The 19,513-nt window shown below is 42.9% G+C and overlaps 1 protein-coding gene across 7 annotated transcripts in view; it reads left to right on the forward strand.

Annotated features, from left to right (window-relative positions):
* Positions 1-19,513, forward strand: part of TENM2 (teneurin transmembrane protein 2) — a 1,067,650-nt gene that overhangs the window by 759,245 nt on the left and 288,892 nt on the right. For all 7 annotated transcript variants that reach the window (XM_055325563.1, XM_055325567.1, XM_055325564.1 and 4 more), the window contains one exon: positions 10,924-11,158. In XM_055325563.1, the coding sequence (XP_055181538.1) occupies positions 10,924-11,158 (235 nt within the window). The remainder of the gene's footprint in view (positions 1-10,923; positions 11,159-19,513) is intronic.

Consider the following 19,513-nt stretch of genomic DNA (forward strand, 5'->3'; position numbering starts at 1 on the left):
ATGAATAACTTGGGACCTCTGTGACTTGTTCAGTGGTGAATTGCAGGGATAGAGCAAACCTGCATGGCTCATAGATGAGCCTGAGTGGGACACACACACACACACACGCACATACACACATGCACGGATACACACACATCCCAAGAAAACCTTGACTTTACCATGAGCTTTACCATGAGAAATGGAAGCTAATGTTAAATGAAACACCACAATTCAAGAAAACCTAGGCCTGCCTTAATGCTGACTTTCATAGGGAATAAGATAAGTTATCAAAAGAAACTAATATACAGCCCTTCAAATTGCCTACCATCAGAAGGGTTTATTTCAATGTATTTAAGTTGCAAAAGATGAAAATGAAGACCACTGATTATTTGAGGAGTCGGTAAGACCTCTATCTACTTACTATAACTCATAAGAGGGGAAAAGGATCCTTAATTCTTAATGGTGCTATTAACCTTAAAAATATCTGACAACAGGAAGTTTTACAAGTCATTACAACAATAATCTTTGAATCACAGGGTCTATTTCACTCCTCTCTCCACAGCCTCAAGAAAGAATTAGCCTGTTCAAGCAAAGATAAATAAATCCTGACATCTCTTATGTCCTTCCTTTCTGTCATGTATCTTCTAAGCACCTTCACTTAAAATGTCTTATCTCATTTAACTCCTTACCAAGCAGGAATGATGTTCACCACCTTTTCTGGGTGGGGAAGCAGAGGCACGGACAGGCTAAGTGCTTCATAACACTGATCGTCTAACTCCAAAAGTTGTTCAGGCATAACTGGAGAGGTCAAGGTCAAAAAGACTGAGAAAGCCCTGAAAATGGCATACTGAGTCATGGATGGCTAGGAAGAAGCCCTTGTTTCCAGAGGGGCCACGTGGGAGATAGTGATTCTGTTGCTCTTGCACCCTCTTCGCCCACAGAGCCAAGATCCACAGAGCACAATATCTTCCCATGGTCCTAGTTTTTTTCTGAAAGTTGTTTGCGTCCTGGGGCTCTTGGATGGGGTGGATGTTCTCATCTGTCTCTGCTTGGCCCTGGATATTCCTGCTCATTATCTATGCTACATGATAGAAAGGGCCAGGAGCACGGTCTCATCCACTTTAACTGAAAAATGCAAAGCAACTTCAAGACAACTTTGAAAGAGACTACTGATCAGTTATGAATAAAACCCAAAGGGGCACTTTTTCTGACAATATATGCACCATGTAACCCTAGGCAGGGGATGTTTCTTCAGGAAGCTCCCAGAAATTTTTCTTGAGTAATTACTTGCTCGTGTGTGTGTGTCTGTGTGTATGTGTATTTTGAAGGCAGAAAGAGTATCCTGAAAATATCTCCAGCAGTACGCCCTATACATACCATTACATCAGCTGTCACTTGACATGAAACCAGATGCAGTTCAAGGTCTTCTGACATTCAGCTGACTTCTGTTTATATAGTATGGAGAAACTTTTGTTCCCTTGCCCTATAAGGCATGTACCATGAGAGATTTGGGGAAAAGGTCACCCAGATAGTAAATAATTCTGCTGAGCTTTGTAGTGAGAATGCTCCAGGAACCTTTATCCCGTCCTTGCCATTTAACTGGTGTGCTTCAGTCATTCTCAGTGTTAATGAATGGTGTAGATCAGAGATTTTCTCCATCATTCTGTTCATCAGAGACACAACCTAAAATCAAAATCATATTTTATCTTTGCTTTGATCTTCTACCTGTGTTCAGGGGAAAACATTGTGACCATCCAAAGGTGGGGGAGAATGAAATACACCCCAACAAAACCTGGTTAAAGAGCTAAAAAATGGCATCTTGATGGAAGAAAATTCCATGTGTGATTTTTATTTTTCAAAAAAAAAATAGTCTAGGCTATGAAAAACATATTATCTTTCATGGAGAGGGAAATGCCCAAATATTGCCCAGACTATTTTACAATAAGACCTTGAAAAGCTATGCGATGAGCTGGAATGAGAGGAGTTTAAATTTTTGATGCAGTTCTCTGCTTGGGAAAGTGATAATGCAGCTCAAATAACAGAGAGAGTATTTTCTGCTACAGCGCAACAATCAACATAACGTCTGGGCATATTAATAATTTCACTTCTAAACTTCTCGACAGGGAGAGCATGGGTCTTAATAGCATTGTCAAGATCCTTAGGGCAATTGAAAAACCCAAAATCATTACTTTCTACTGATAGGCTTTCCTCTCCCAGAGGATGCCAAAATACCTAGGGTAATGTAGATTTATTGAAATGCTCAGATAGGCACTGCTCAGACATAACTTTGCAATAAAATCTTCTCTTTAGAAGGACTCCTCTCAAATATTTCAAGTGGTCTTTTTTTTTTTTTTTTTTTTTTTTTTTTTTTGTCTTTGTCACTGGGAAAGCAGCTAATGGAGTTGACATTGATCTCAAATGATACTTCCTGGATGATTTAAGAACGCAAAGAATGAATATAGAAGTATGGTAAAATGATGTGGCACCTATGATTAAAATCCCTTTCTGAGATGTGTGAAAACTTGCCCAACTGGGGCAGAATGGTCCCAAATCTACAACGGCTATTAAGGTCATGATTCAAGTACAACTACTGATTGGGCACCCAATTCAAGAATTCCCTTCCTCTTTTCTCCTCCCCTGAGTCCCACCTGTGTGTGTTTGTGTTTTAGTTGAGCAGGAATGGCACTCTGTTGTGATTACAGCCATGCCTGAAAGCCCTGGAACAAATTCCAGGATCCCCCTTGGACCCTGAAGTATACAATTGTGTCTCAAATGGCCATACCTAACAATCTCTGAAAAATATCAACAGCAGTGGGGTCCTGGCCAAAAAAGCTCCTGTGAACACCAGCTTCAGGTTGCCAGAGAAAGGTTTTTTTTAAGTGGTATGAAGTATGCCCCATCTGAGATCTAACTTTGATTTGTTCCAACGAGGCTTGGTAACAGATGTCGTGGAAAAACACACACACACATACACACACACACACACACACACACACAAAGGGAATCACCATTTATAAGAAATGCCCAGAATAGACCAATCCATAGAAACAGAAAGTAGACTGATGTTTGCCAGGAGGTGAGGGGCTGGGGAGTGGCTGCTAATTGGTATGGGGTTTCCTATGGGGGGTGGTATGAAAATGCTCTAAGATCAGACTGTGCCAATGGTTGCACATCTCGGTGAATATAGTAAAAGAAAACACTAAAACATACACTTTTAAAAGCTGAATTTCATTAAATGTCAGTAAATCTGTTATTTAAAAGAGAGAATAGGTGGTCAGGCCGAGCCAGGAAAAAACAAACAAAATAAAAACAAAGGGAAAAAAGGTTACCTTCTCCCGGAGTCCAACTGTCTTCCTGTTAAAAACCCTGTGAGGGTAATGAGAATTCAGGGAATGAAGGGAAAGGCCCATCAGAGTCTGGGGATCAGGAAATACTCAAAGAACAGAGGCAGAAGCCTGCACGATCCCGCTCTGCTGAGGGCCTCCCAACACAGCCCTCCGGAGACATGATGTGTTCCTTCACTCATTCATTCAGCATTGCTTCTGTGCCGGGGACATAAAGAGAGACAGGCTCTTGTGCTGAAGGAGCTCATGGTCTAGCAGGAAAAACAGGAAGGTCCAAAAATGATATAAAACCACATGCCAAAACAAAACAAGACAAAACAAAACAAAACAAAAAACACATGCCAAGGGTCAGGGAAAAGATGTGCCCGGCGTGCACTCGGGAGGGGCCCAGCTGCATTACGATTAAATACAACGTGTAAGGAGAGAGCCTTCTGTCTCTTAACATCCTGCACCTCAATTTCTTCCTCTTTATAATGGAGAACAGTATCTCCTGAAAAGATTATGATAAGTTTAAATAAGGCGAACTATATGGAGCGCTTAACACGTGGCCGGTGCTTCTTACACGGGAGCAGTTGTTCTTAGATAATCTAAGGTCTCCCTCTAAACACCCCCCCCCTTTTTTTTTATAAACGCCGGCAGAGCTGACAAAACTTTGGTTTCTAAGCCTGCAGATGAGTGCTGTTTGTGACTGCGATGCCCATGCTTCTGCCACGCAGCGCGGATCCGTGTGTCATTGTGAAATGCGCTCAGGATGCTTTCTCTCTGAGGTCAGATATTTTGTGTAAGCAAGAGAACTACGCATCATTCCCTGCGAGTGAACACAGCCCCTTCCTTCTGGGGTGCTCTGTTCAGGGCTGAATGGGGCGTTTCCATCAGGGCGGCCCCAGATCCAAGACTGTGGGCTCCTGGCCCAGAGGCACTGGTCAGAGCCGACGTCCAGCCCCGGGAGGTGAGAGGGAGGTCATGACTCGGGTCATCCCTTCAGCCTTCCGTTTGTTTCCTCCTCCATTCTGCAACGTGCAGAAGGGCTGCGGCCGCAGCTTGCTACAGTAGTGGCCATTCCTGAGGAGCACCGCGGATGGGTCCCTGCCCTGCAAGGCCAGCGATACCACACGGGGGTCAGTTAACAAAAACTAAAAGTCTGTTCTTTAGTGGATGAATCATTCAGGAGATACTACGACAGGAAAGGAGAGAGCAAGCTGAATGTCCCAAGTGTCTGATAGTTACAGCCAAGTAAATCTCTTTCCATCTCTTTCTAAACCCAGGAGGAGGCTAGATCTGGCCTCTCCCCCAGCCCCCTCCACCCGCAAGCTGTTGGCAAAGTACCCAGTCAGAGCAGGAAGGATGAGCTGGGCCCTAGCGTGCCCTTGTTTCTGCCTCCAACAGACCTAATTGCTGCTTATCCCTCATGCCACTGGTTATGGGAGCCAGGGATGCAGCACGGAGGAGGAAGTTTGAGAAAAACCTTTTGGGAAGGTACAGAAAAGAGATTGCACTGCAGTTTGGCTGTTCTGGCCTATTTCTCCTGATTCAAGCAGCACTGTGAGGTGCAGAGCTTTGAGGTGGGCGATTCCCTCCAATTTCTCACAAGATTTTGTTCTGCCATTGAAGCAAATATGCAGAGAAGGGAGTTAAGACCATTTTCCTCTGTATTTGCCAGTGTGAGTCTACACTCCGGGCAGGGGTCTTTGTTCTCTTCCTGTGTGAGGGCCCTCTGGGGCCTTGTGCTCTTTTGCGTGGGGAAGAAGGCCTGGGGTGCAAAAGCATCTGTGCCACTTACTAAGCCGCGTGGCCTTTGGGGCTTTACTTAACCTCTCTGCACCTCACTGGCTGGATCTGTAGAATGGAGATGATAAGAGAGCCTGTCCCATAACAGTGAGTGGTAACATATTGAGATAATTTGTGTACAGGACTTTGCACAGGACCAAACACACAGAGAGAGCCTAGCTCTTAGCAGCTCTTGTTGGTGTCATTTTGTGGTCCGTCCTTAACATCAATCGTTTTGTTTATGGGAATGGAACACTTCTGAATCCCAGGTTCCATTTCTGCAAGCCCTTAGAGAGATGCTCTTGAGACTGCCGATAGTAATGCCTGTGCCATGTCACTCAGTCAGAAGGCCCTTCTGTGGACAGCATTTGAAGCTGGAGGAGGTCTGAGATTGGTGACTTTGCCTTTCTACATTGATTTGATTGATATCATCCTCCAGAAGCTCCCACTCCAAAGAGTTAGGAAAACCCGAGTTCCCCAAGAGGTATTCATCATTTTTCCTAGAGCCATAGTTGCTATTGCTATTATTAGTGTTATCACTATTATTAATTATAACACATAATGTAAAGCACATATTACATATGTAATACATTATATGTACACATAAATGTAATAATAACATTGATTAATACTTAATATGTGCCAAGAATTGTGGCAGGCTTTTTAAAGATGTATTCTCATTTGATGCTCCTAACAACCATATGAGAAAAGTAAAATGACTCTGCCCATTTTACAGATGAAGAAATAGACTTGGGATAAAAATACATAATTTTCCAAGGGTCACACTGTTAATAGGTGGCCACAAAGGGGTTCAAAGCCAACCACAAGTCTGATCATCAGCAATAGACTCCTCCTTCTAACTAGAGGTTGTTATTCTTGAAAGTCTTCACCTCTGATTCCTTCTGCCTCCTGGTTGAGGTCAGGTCTGAACAGCGTGTCCTGGTGCCAATTTTTACCAACCAGGGCTCCAAAATCTCTATCAACACCAGCCTCACTGCTAGCATCTTCAAATTGCTGTCAAGATGCAACTTGCTACAAAGACATGGTTCAGTAGAAGGGGGCAGAGAGTTTGTGGTTAATTCATCATCTCAAGGTCCGAGGGTTGAAATTTTTAAAGACCAGCAGTTGGCATGCCATCTCCAAAAATGAGTGAATTATTAGCAGGTAGGCAGGCCTATACTTATATTTTTTTTCTTTCATACATTTTATCATTTTTTTAATCACCAGGAAAATAAGTGTGGACTATAGAGCAAGACAAAGCCATCTTAGTTTATCCCTGCCCTCCTACTCTCCTGCACACCCACTCCCTCTTGGCAGGAGTAGGCCTAGCCTAAATGCCTCACCCACCTGTTTATTTAGGAAGAGTGCAACAATAGCCAATTATTAAGAATTTACTTTCTTAGCTCCAAAGAAAATCCTTCCTTTACACATTATTGACAATGTAGGCGTTGGTTGTTTCCATAGGCTGTTTGAGCTCTGTTAGTCTCGTCGACACAGGAGCTGATACTCCAGGATTTTGCAGTCTCGGGTCTAACTTTGTTAGAACTGATATTGTTACCCCTTCTTGGATGGGTAAAGTAAAGCACTACTTTTGTCTTATGACTCTAGTGTCAACCAACTGGCAGTTAGGAAGGACAGAATGTGGGAATGGCATCTCTGTCAGGACCAAAATTTCTGGCAACATTAAATATTAAGCACTGTCCTTTTGAGCAACCAGGACAAACCAAGCGCTCATTCAAGCACCTAGTTTTTAAACATACAGGAAGCACCCTCTCCCATAAATTCATTTATCCTTGCTAGGAGTCCTACCTGTCCTGCCCTAGCTTTTAACAAAGGACCAGTGTGCAGCTCCTCCTTCCTCAGACTAAAAGCCACACAGTACCTAAAAATAAATTCTAGGTTCTCAACTTCAGATAAATCAGGTGCAAGATAATAGGTTAGCACTGTGATTTTAATGACAGTTGCCTTTTGCCTGCTAATAGCATACTTATTAAGTTGATAGTGTGTAAGCATTTCTGTTACATAGTTATTCGTGGCTCAATTGCATTATTATGTGATTTCATATTTATGTAATAGAAGAGACATTAATATGCACATTAATTAAACCCAATAAATGTGTGGAACTCAGAGTGGACCTGAAGGTTCCTTCATCAAGTTGTTAATCATTTCTGTTTCAGCATATATTGAAGACATGAGTTGCCTTTCAGAAGGGCTTTTTCATGTAATTTGACTTCCTGGAAAGCAGTAAAGCATGTTGCTGGCCATTGTTTGCATTTTTTGAAATGGAAAACCATCACATCCAGCAAGCTCATTGGATGAATGTAATGAAAACCAATAAACACAAAAAGTGCTTGGGATCATTAGTTGTAGCAGAGATGTTGTTATATTAGAAATATGTGACCCACCCAGAATACTAAGGTACCACGGGTGAAACCAGCAGTCAAAAACATAAATGCCTACCAGCGGTAACATAAATACATACATCCAGCCAGATTAAAATAACAGGGATTGTTAGGGTTGGTGACAAACCAAAAAACCACCCAAAGGCATTCAGCTATGCCAGTCGTTACCATGAGGGAATAGACTCAGTATTTTTGTTCTGTTGTTTTGTTTTGTTTTGTTTTGTTTTGTTTTGTTTTCAAGAGAAGTCAGAGATCTGGAACAATTATACAAAATCTTGCCTCTGAATTTTTGGTAATATCCAGCTTGGGGGCTGCTGATTTGCGACTTCCACCCTGGATGGTTGAAATCTAGGTTTATGTCCCGTACTCAAATCTGGACTCATTGAGAGCTATAGTTATGTCTTATCCATGCTTTTCTTCCTGAAAGAATTGAGCAATGCTCCATACACATGACTGGGGAATTGGGCAGCCTCGCGTGGCATGCTTGGCATTTTCGCTCCTCTTCCTCTCCATCTCCCATGTTGACACACAGGTACTTACTGCTGTTACCCGTGGCGGATAAGTACTCAGAGAATTACAGAAATGGCCTTGTATGCCCAGGTTCGCATGACTCAAAAGGGGCAGATCCAGTCCTCAAATCCAGTTCTTTAGATTTTTATCTCCTAAACACTGGCTAAGTGACCCCCGCCCCTGCCCCCACCAATGCTCCCATGTCTCTCTGTACAGACCCCAGCGGTAGCTTTTACCATTCTGTGTCCTAATTGTCCTTTCTAGGTCTTGCACCTAGTTGAAAAACCTGGTTGTTAGATGGATAGATAAATGAGCAAATATAATCAGTGTCACAGTGGAAATGAGCAGCAATAATGAGGAAAACATCTTCTAATACTAAGGATGCTGGATAGTTTTTGTTATTGCCATCAATAATTTGATTTACTTGCAGTGAAATAACAGGCTTTGTAGGAGGGCAGAGTGGGCAGAGAATTACATCTTCTTTCATCTCCCCAATGAAACTCTAGACCTCCCCTCTTTAGCAGAAATAGAAAAAGAGCTTGACATCTCTTCCAGGCAACTGGAAAGCTCACCACCCATTTTATTTGGACCATGCTACATAGCACCCAGGCCGATGGTTCCATTTCCCACTCAGCACCTGGATATTTTCAACAAAAGGGAACCCACAGGAATTCCACCCACACAGAACACAGATGGACAGAGGAGGGCCACACAAGTTGGAGTAGGCAAAGAAACTTCAGCTCAGGGTGAATAGACAGGAAGCAGGAGGGTTCTGGGATCTCATTTAGTGAATTAAATACCTCCCATAGCCTCTTTGTACTTTTGGAGAGTGTGTGGTCTGGAGTGCTGGAGGCGGAGGCCCCAGGGCTGAGGGAGACAGAAAGTGAGGGCTTGAGGCTGAGGAGAGTGGGTTCTCCCTTGTACACTGATTCATCTCATCTTCCTGAGGCAAGTCTCAAGATTACCCAACTAATGGAGAATAATGACACCACTTGGATGGGAGTTGAGAGAAGGGAAGGGAAGGCATGAGAATTCATTAACCCTGTGTGAGGGGCTTGGATTGCATCTCTGAAGGATCGTTATTACATCATTTCACCCCCTTTCCTCACCTCTTCCCACTAATATGAGGCAGACAAATGCTAAATAACTATATAATAATACATTACTAGACAGACAACAATGCCAGGAAATGTAATAGCCTGCTACAGCTATGAAACTCCCTCAAAGATATATTTAAAATGTCACTGGTGCATAATGTAAAATACGAATTGCAGGTTCATTTGGAGGACGTGATTTAAAATCTGTACAACTGTATGGCCGCATTTCCCACTGGGTTTTAGTTTTAGCTATCTTTTTCTGAAGACAAAAAAAAAAAAAAACAAGTAATTTCAGCCTGGAGACACAAACTTTCGAGGAACCACTTTTCTCTGTTATTTTTCCTTCTTGTTTTCCTTGGTCATGATGTTCTGCAAACCTAGTATCTTCTTGACATGTTGTCTGTCTTTCGGAATATTTCTGCAGGCTTCACAGGAGCCACAGAATGTAGATTACACCTTTTGGAGATGTAGCCTGGCCACATAAGGAGACAAGTAGTTGAAATTTGTGTCAAATTGCTTGTTTAAATGATGTGAGCCAACTTCTTAAAGCCAGGACAGCAGGGGCTGAGGATTTTAAAAGTTGGCAGGGGCCAAAATGACAAGGCTTGGCAGTCACCTGGTGAGCTGCCAACGTCGACTAGAGGCTTCAAAAAAGGACACAAATTAAAAGTCATGTTTCAGCAGCCATTAAAACCAAATTATAGGCTTACATAGCATAGTGAACTACTTTCATTTTCATTATGCTTAAAATATTTCATTTTGTACATTGAGAATGGGTTGCTAGGAAAACCCTGTGTGGAGTTGTCATCTGTGGTCATATTTACAAGGGATACATGCAGAGGTATAGTTTTCCTTTGTGCGTTTTTCCTACAAGGATAGAGGATTTCAAGATAAGAAAAGAGGATGCAATTTGGAATAAGGACCATGGTTTGAAAACATCAGTCCTGACATCTGAGCAGGCTCGCAGATACTTTCTTATCAAAAAACAAACAAACAAACAAAAGACTGTATACATACATACATACATATATACAAAACACATACATATTTTAAAAATTGACAACGTCTTCAAAAAATGGGAAATTCTATCTAAAAGTCCATATTTTCTGCTTTCCTTGAAAAACTAGAAGATCTGGCTGCCTTGGGCCCTTACCCCTTGTGGGCACATGGGCTTGGATTTGAGTGAAGACGGCTCAGTCCATAACTGGCCCACTTCACTTTCCTACCTGGCCCCCATAAGGTATTTAAATATGCCACTCTCTGACTTACAGTGTACCATATTCGTATTAATTTTAGAAAGGGGAAATATCTGAGGCACCTAGGTGGCACAGTCAGTTGAGCGTCTCTTGATTTAGGGCTCAGGGTCACGAGATGGAGCCCCGTGTCTGGCTCACACTCAGCCCTGAGTCTCCTTGTCCTTCTCTCTCTCTTCTCTCTCTCTCTCTCTCTCAAATAAATAATTAAAATCTGAAAGAAAGAAAGAAAATATTTGTGAAGAATATATGCAGTGTACTGGTTTACCAGGAAACGGTATAGAGACTTGGCTACACCCATGACCAGCCCTGTCCCCTTCCTTCCATTTCAAGATTAATAGGTCCCAGCCCGGTTTCACTAACCTAATTTCTCCTTCTCCCTTTGAGGCCCGCAGCAAAGAAAGGCCAATCGAAGCGCGTGCTTTGCGCGCAGCCAACCCGGGGCTGAGGCCTGTGCGGTGTCCCCTCTGTCTCCAGCCTGCGACTTTGGGAAGCCACCACGCGGGGCGCTTGGAGGGCGCCTGCGGTCTGCACCACTGACGGCCGTTTCTCCTTCCTCTCTTCCCAGGTCCCCCCAACCACCACAGCCAGTCGACTCTGAGGCCCCCTCTGCCGCCCCCTCACAACCACACCCTGTCCCACCACCACTCGTCCGCCAACTCCCTCAACAGGAACTCGCTGACCAACCGGCGGAGCCAGATCCACGCCCCGGCCCCCGCGCCCAATGACCTGGCCACCACGCCGGAGTCCGTTCAGCTCCAGGACAGCTGGGTGCTAAACAGCAACGTGCCGCTGGAGACCCGGTGAGTCCCCGCCCTGCGCCCTGCGCCCTGCGCCCCCCTGCGCTCCCCTGCGCCCTGCGCCCTGCGCCCCCCTGCGCCCTGCGCCCCCCTGCGCCCTGCGCCCGCCGGGGGTGGAGGGGGGGCTCGGGGCGCTGGCCTGGCTGGCCGGGGAGACGTCTTGGTGTCAACAACGGGGCTAGCTTCCCGCCCCCTGGCCGTTCCCTCCCCCGGGGGCTCGACCCTGGGTGGCAGGGTGATAGGCACTTCTTTGTTGGCCTGTGTCTCCTTTTCACGCTTGTTTACTCTCTTAGGCGGCGCTTGTGTACCCAACTAATAGAATTAGCATACCATATTTTTGCTCAAAGGCTCATGGGAAACCTGCTTATAAGGATATATTGACTGCAACCTGCTGATAAATTATGCATTTGGCCTTTCCCGAAGTAATAAATGAAGACTCATTTGAAATTAAGTGTTTGGGGAGACCTTGAGAAACAGTCCCTGATTCCAGACTGACAGAAGTATAATTTTAATTTATATTTCATCCAACATACCGTCTCACTTTAATCCCTCCTGTACACACTAACAGCTTGATGCCTGAGGGGCAAACAAGAATGTACAAAAACAAACAAGAAAAAAGGGGCAGCACTGACGTTGGAGCGGAGCGTTTCAAAGCGATCTCCAGGTCTGGCTCTGTGTTGTTTTGCTTTTGCTTCTGTCCCTTTCTTACCTTCATGTCTGGTCTTCCAAGACCGTACCCACCTTAATGCCCTGAGAGGAGGGGCCTGGGTCAGGGGGAGGCGGGCTGGGGCAGAAAGACCTCAAAGGCACTGGGTGGGCTGCAAGATGGGAACCCGCCTTGTGCCCCACCCTCAGACCCTCTCATGCTTTGTGTGCTCCAACTATTATTGTTTCTTTGTCCAAGAGAACCATGAAGAGAAAACAGAGAAAGGGGATAATTCGTTTTGACCCTTCAGAAAGTTCTCACCTAGGTTTTTAAACTTTAATAAGTTAGGTTTGAAGAAAGACAAAGGAATCTGTCATCTCTCTGGTCATGGCCAGTGAATTTTCTGCACACAGCTGGAAGCAACTCTGCAAGCCACAGCATTTTATGTTGTTTCTTAACTGTATTTTTTTTTTGTTTTTTTTTTTATAAGATCTTGAATAACTTGTGCACCATTGTCACTGCGGTCACTCTAAACTTTAATGAAGTTTATTCTCTGATGATCATATTACTTTCAACTATACCTATAGTCTTAATCTCTGGGGCTTAAAATAGGTAAAGTCAGTAGAACCCGTACGCATATATAATATAAAATAGATATACTTAAACATCTGCACTGGTATAGTAACCCATTAATAAAACAGTTTTGTTGGAAAGTTTCCAGGCTGAAAACAGACTGGTCCAGGAGGCTAGATTCAGGATATTTCATTGTTGGTGGTGATCTTTAAGGCTGTATAGGACTTTCTCTTTTTCCTCCTTCTGCCATAGAGTTTGTTGGGCATTAGCCCTTTTTACATCAACAGACTGTTGTTTGAGAAAAGTTTCTGGCCATAAAGCCTACCTAGAGTGGACTAGATGGAAGAGGGAAAAGGATGAGGAGAAAGGGAAAGAGAAATGTAGTAGCTATTGTAGAAAGGGTTGGGGGAAAGGTCGGACAAAAAAGGACCACCATCACCGTTAATCACCAGTTTTTACTGTGCACTTTGCATACACCTGGTATTCATTCTTCGCATGCATTATCTCATGAGAGCCTGGAAGAAATACAGTGAGGTAGGATGGAACCATTGTTCCACCATTTTAAAGATGGACAATCTAGATGTAGAGGGGCAAAGTAACTTTTGAGAGGCCTAGGGCTTCAGGGAGATGGGACATTTTGAGCCACATTGGATGGAATACAAGCGGTTTCCACACACAAAGTAAGGTGGCAAGATGTCTGATGAGTGAATATCTACATTTACTGCCCTAATTGTTATGTTTATAGGGTAAATTCCATAAGAGTGCTTGCTCTTCACAGAGATCCTCCCCTTGGTGGTTAGAATACATATGCTGCATGAACTGCCTCCTCTTTCCCAGCGTCTGGGGAAAATAGTTGGTTTTCCAGGATATCGACCTTACAAAACCATTTGCAGTCAAGTGTTATCTTGACAAGGATCTGGTAGAGAGGACCAGCAGAGCCAAGCCCATCACCTTCCTAGTTGTCTAAAGTAAGCTTTCCTAGAATTTGTGTCTGATCTGGAGAGTCCTTCTGCAGTCCATTTGGATATTTGTCATTTCTCCAAGGATTAGGGCTTCTCAATGATGCTTTTGGAGGAGGCATGTTAAGTACAAAGCTTGAAGAGTAGAGAGGATTGTCAAAATGTTGAAGTCAATCAGAAGGAAAAAACTAGCAAGGGCAACATCTGGATGTTCTTTGATGGGGGCATTCAAGGGCCAAAGATTAGAGAATGTAAGTCCCCTGGGATAGGGCTATCATCAGAAGTCAAACATGGGGTGCATGAGTCAGCAGATATTTGAAACTCCATTCATGGAATTCATGAATACATATAACTTGGATATGCTTCTGGTCTCATGTATAAAAACTTCGGCAGTAACTAATAAAATTGTTGGGCTTTGTGTTTCCTTTAAAAATATTATTCATTCAGTATCTTATTAGCAAATATTTACGGGGTCCCTCTTGTCTACTAGGCACTATGTTAGGTGCTAGGGAGATAATGAGTAACACATGAATCTTGCCCTTAAAGCTCACACAATCTAAAGGAAGAGGTAGGTATAAAAATAAAAGGATAGTGGATTATATACAGTAATGGAAGTATAAAGTGACTGCACAGTGGATGAAGTGATTAACTCTTCCAAGATGATCAGGAAATATTTCACAGCTGAGGGTCTGTTTGAGCTGGGTTTTGGAAAGATGATAAGAATTTGCCTAATAGATAAGTAGAAAGACGTCAGAGAGGGATCCCTGGGTGGCTCAGCAGTTTAGTGCCTGTCTTCAGCCCAGGGCGTGATCCTAGAGTCCTGGGATCGAATCCCACATTGGGCTCCTTGCATGGAGCCTGCTTCTCTCCCTTTCTCTGTGTCTATCATGGATAAATAAATAAATTAAGAAAGAAAGAAAGAAAGAAAGAAAGAAAGAAAGAAAGAAAGAAAGAAAGAATGTCAGAGATTACGGCATATTGCTTATTCCCATTCCCTGCTATTTTTTTGGCATAGTCTTAGAAAGTGTAGAACTGAACAAATTAACTCATTCAAAAGCTGAAACATTGTGAGTTTTGTCAGATCATTTTCTTACCCACAGGAGAAGTGTAAAGTGTAGGTATGGAGCTCTTCTTTCAGGGGCATGACGCCACACTAGGATTCCCATTCTTATTTCTATACCAAATAAGGATTGATTAACTACAGCCGGGAGAGAGAACCATTGAAGGCAGGGCATTCTGAAGGCTGATTGTGATGTGTCATCAATTTTGAAAATGCCGTGGAAATTTACAAACAGCCTCACCACCTCTAGTCTCCCTAATACAGACTTCTGGGTGTGTTGGAAGAATTTCATAACTCTGGAAGGTGATGATCGGGCATTATGCCACGCCCAGAGACTCTAAGCCAAGTCCAGCATGTTTCTTTAGACCAGTGAAGAGCAAACCCTTGCCTCTCTGCATTGCTTTTTGATGTTCCCCTCAGTCTTAATGAGGCATGTTACATCTTCTCTGGACTGTGCTTTTTCTTCCATTTTTTTCTGTGACAAGTAGAAATAAAGGTGCTGATTAAGGAGGCATAGCCTGAAAATAGGACTGTTCGAATTTGGAGTTTAATATAAGACAAAAAACATACAAGGAAAGTTCCGTACCAGTGTTAATCATGTAAAAGTTCAATGCATATAAATTTCTACTACCAAAACCAGTCAATTCATGTGTAAACCGTAACATAATCCAAGAAAAAAACAAACTCAGGGCAGAGGAACTAACAGTTGGCAGACTGTACTGTCTTTCTCTAGCATCGTGTATTGCAAAATTACTCCATTGCTGTGTTTCTCTCCAACTACTAAGGTCTTAGAACAAAATCCATGGGCAATTCATGGTTGATACCGTGTCTCTACTGCTTCCTCTCCTGAGAGCCACAAGGTCAGGAATCTTCCTGGCCGGCAGCTTCTTGGGGAGTTTCTGAAGTCAGCTTCTCTTGTCTACAACAGTACAAGTAGCCCGATGACTAACTTTCCTTCCTTTCTGTGTTTTGCTGAAACAAGCTTCTCTCTCTGAATCTCTTAGCGGCAAGTCACTAAAGAGAATTCCCAAGCAGGACAAAACGTCCCTCTGATTTTACTTCTTCCCTGAAATACCAGAAGTTCTCTCTCTCTTTTTTTTCAGTAATGCCTCTTCTAGCTCTATAAATTTTGCCACAAGGGGAACAGAACATAAGTACATTAAAAAATCTCCATCCGATCCTCAATTCCAGAAGCCCTTATTTTAACCATCAAGTTCCTCACACTACAAACAAGTTTGCAAGTTGCTTTGTAAGATGGTCATCCATTATTCATTCAAGAAATATCTATGAGAACCTATCATGTGCCAGGCACTGAGGATTCCACAGTGAAGAAGAAAAGCAAAGTCCTCACCCTTGTGATGATTCCAGGCTGGATGCAGACAGAAGTAAATAAATGATTAGACGACTGTGTCCCCCCACCACCCCAGTCCCAACAACGACAAGTGTAGTAATGGGCCATGTGAGGTATAGAGAAGTCAGATGTGTGAGAAATTGACATTTAAGCTGAGCCCTAAGGATGAGTAAGTGTTAATTAGACTTAAAGAATGTTCTAGATGGCAAAAACAATGACCCGCTGGGGAAAGAAACACTAGAATGCCAAGAAAGGAAAGCAAGCTAGAAGGGCAGGCGAGGGCAGGATGTTGCAGAGCGTTGGGCTGGGTTAAAGGTTTTGGACTCCAGCCCAAGAATACCGAGAAGTCACTGAAGTGTTTTAAATTGGAGAATAAAACAATAAAATAATACTGTTTCATTTTGTTTTGAATTATGGTAGCTACCATATGGTGAATAGGTTGGGGGTAAGGTAGAAAGTATAGCAAGTCTATAGGTCCAGCTTGGAGAGTGTTGTAATGGTTAAGATAAAAGGTGCTCCGGTTTTCACTAGGGTCCTGACAGCTATAGTACTCATATTTGCCTTTCCCCTACCCATCTGGCAAGAAAGTGAACATTCATAAATGTCAGTTGTATTTTGAAGGCAGAATCAGTAGGGATGAACACTTGTGGAGTTGTGGCTTAAGCAGTTGAGAGTACAATGACCATTTTTTTTACTTAGGAGGGTGGCTGGATAATGATGCCACCCTGAAGAAGGAACCCAAGTTTTCTGGCAGAAAACAGAAGTGCGGTTTTAGACACATTAAATCTATGATGCAGTGAGACTTAAGTGTAGCTGTTTTGATTCTAAATATTTTGATTCCAAAATAATAGTTGTAACATGGAAATTCATCCATTTACAAATAACAACATATTTAGTGTGTTCAAAGCTCTCAGCAATTGATTTTTTTCTCTTTTAAAAATAACCCTCCAGAAATTGTGTTCAGTTTAGCAGTTATTCTACATGCTCATATACGCCTGCAAATAACAGTTTTTCTTTATCAAATACTTTTTGCTTGGCACTTAGTTCTTACTTACATGATGACATTTAACCCCTTAACCCTTCTGGGGGGTATATGTTACTATCCCCATCTTAAATAAAGGGAAGGGCTTGGGAAAACTAAGTTACCTACAGGTCTGTAAATAAGTAAGTGGTGGAGCTGGAATTTGAACTGGGTCTGACTCCAAATACCGTGTTTTTAACCACCACGTGATAGTGCCGTTCGAACTAGAAAAAAACAAAACAAAACTATGCCTATTCTGGTGGCAAACAACAGATTAATTTTCCAGGCCATGGAAATGGTGAAGTCAATGCATTACAAGTGACATAAGGCAAAAAATGATCTATGGGACGAATTTCAGCCTGTTGCTGGATGTAGACTTGGTCATTGACAAAATCATTAGCCAGGCAAGAGGTAGGGGACTCTTCTCTGCAGCTCTTAAAGATTGGTGGCAACCAGTGTTGTCAGTGTGAGGCCTCGCTGCTCCATGGCCTGTGCAGCAGAGGATCAGTGTGAACTGATAACAGATACTCTGCGTGTTATGAAATGTGAGAGCAAATTGACAACACAGAAATAAAAGTCCTGCTACTTCTTTAGCTCTGTAATTTGCAGAATTGTTATCTCCCAAACAGAGCTTGGACACATTAATAGGAGAAAGCCAAACAGCTAGGGGTACCGTGGCTGACCATTCGATCACACTTTGAGTGCCATGATTATTCCTGTTCGCAGGAAGTCATGCAAGTGCTCTGATAAAGAAAGCACCTTGGGCTTGTGAAAAGCATTTTAAATACCTAAATGTGGTACCAGAATTTCAGAAAACACACTTTTTGTCTTCATGAGGAAGTAATCTTAGCCTCATCTAGATGCTTTATTGGTAGTGCGTATTTGGGAATCAAGACACAAGACCTTTAGTAAATAAGGTTTTCACAGAGAAGCAACAAGATTGTTGAAACATCCTCACCATGCTGAGCCCAATGACTATTCCAAACTTGTTCTCAGATTGATTTTTCTACCTAAGGATTAATTTTCTGACAGAATCACTGACAAGCTTGATCTTGAGAATATTAAACCAAGATAACCTGTTTGGGTTTCCATTGGTGGTTTTTTTTTTTTTTTTTTATGTTTTCAAGTGAAGTTTAAAACTAGAATTCATTCTGGGTGAACCAAATGCATTCAAGCACTTTTCAAATCAATAGGCAGCTTGATTTCTCCATATTGCCAAACATTATGCCCTCTCTAAATTCTCATCAGAGGCAACATGGAAATTAATGAGACCTTTAGGTTAGCCTTTCAAGCTCAGCCTTATTTTATAGCTTTACCTTGCCTTTTTGACATGGTGATCCCGCCTGGCCACCAGCAGCATTTCACGTTGCAGTGCACTTTAATTTTATAGTTTTCGTAGTCTTCCTTGGAAACTGGCAGCTTATTAATCTCAATAACTGAGCTGCTCAATAGGCAAGCTCTCCAATGAGAAATGGGGCTGTGTCTTTTTTTCCCCCCTTTGGTGGATGGACACAAGGGGTTGGTTGTTAGGTGGAGGCATGTGGTGGGGTGGGGTGGGAGAAAGAAAGCCAGTTGGAAAAGGTACCTCTGTACCCCACATCACTTCTTGACAATTGGCAGGAAAATAAAGAGAACTAGTCTGATCTATTGCTCTGCAATTTATGGCTTGTGGTGTTAAACACACTCAAGCCCATTAATAAGAAAATAAATAAAGTGCTGTGGCACGTGTGCAAATTACAAGGTGCATTAAGAAAGAAATAAGCATTACATCTTATTTAAGACCACTCCAGCCTGCTCTTTGGTGTGGTTTGCAAATTGGGAAGCATCCTTGAAGGTGGACGTATCCAAGGAGAGGCTGTCCTTTTCAAATTTGACTCTCACTGTAAAACTAAAGCCTTATTAAGTTTATTAAAGCTTTGGGGACTTGGACTTCTTACTTGTAAGCTAACCACTGCTAAGGTTCTAGGGAATAGGGCTTTTTTAAGAAGCTGTCCCCACCCCCCATGGTGGGGACCCAGTTATGGATTGAGGCCACCTCGTGGTCATGCCTTGTAAGCGCAAGACTCTGCCCCCAAGTCTGTGTAAATGTCTTGGGTTTAAGTTGAAAAAAGCTAAATATTTCCATCTTTGTCTGTGCTCTTTCACCCATTCAGCTAATATCAGCTGTCACTCCCTTGGGGGCATTTCCTGAAGCCTTCCCAGAGGATATTTTATCTGGCTCAGACAGGGATAGGCTTGATGTAGCCCAAGTCTTTTTCTAATTCTGGCTCCCCAATGATCCTTTTCTTTTCACAGAGGCCAGATAAGGCATGCTCAGCTCTCCCAGGCAGGGGAAGTAGGCTCTGCAACTTTTTCTGCAGCTTCCTTTGATTTATTAGTCTCAGCCTTGCCTGCCTTTGTGAGGTAGAGTTTTGTGTCACCAGAATTGCAGTCCTGTACAAGGCTCTCAGCCAGGTTGCTCCACTGGGGCTGCATCCTCTAGATTAGAAGGAGAAGATTTAAGAAACTTTTTCTCAGACAGCTTTTTTCCCTCCAAAACCCACCAAACGATTTCAGGCTGCTTCATGAGTCCTATTTGCAAATAATCATTTTTAGAGGTCGTGACAATGTTAACCACAAAAGGCTCACCCTCAAAATTGTGTATTTTTACGCCCCTTACGGAATTGCTTCTTATCCAGAATGACTGAGCAATCAGCAAATGCCCCCAATTTCTGTCATCATTGTTTTAACTGTTCTTGCCTTATATTC

The sequence above is a fragment of the Nyctereutes procyonoides genome, unplaced genomic scaffold, assembly GCF_905146905.1.
Source record: "Nyctereutes procyonoides isolate TBG_1078 unplaced genomic scaffold, NYPRO_anot_genome, whole genome shotgun sequence".
Lineage (NCBI taxonomy): Eukaryota > Metazoa > Chordata > Mammalia > Carnivora > Canidae > Nyctereutes > Nyctereutes procyonoides.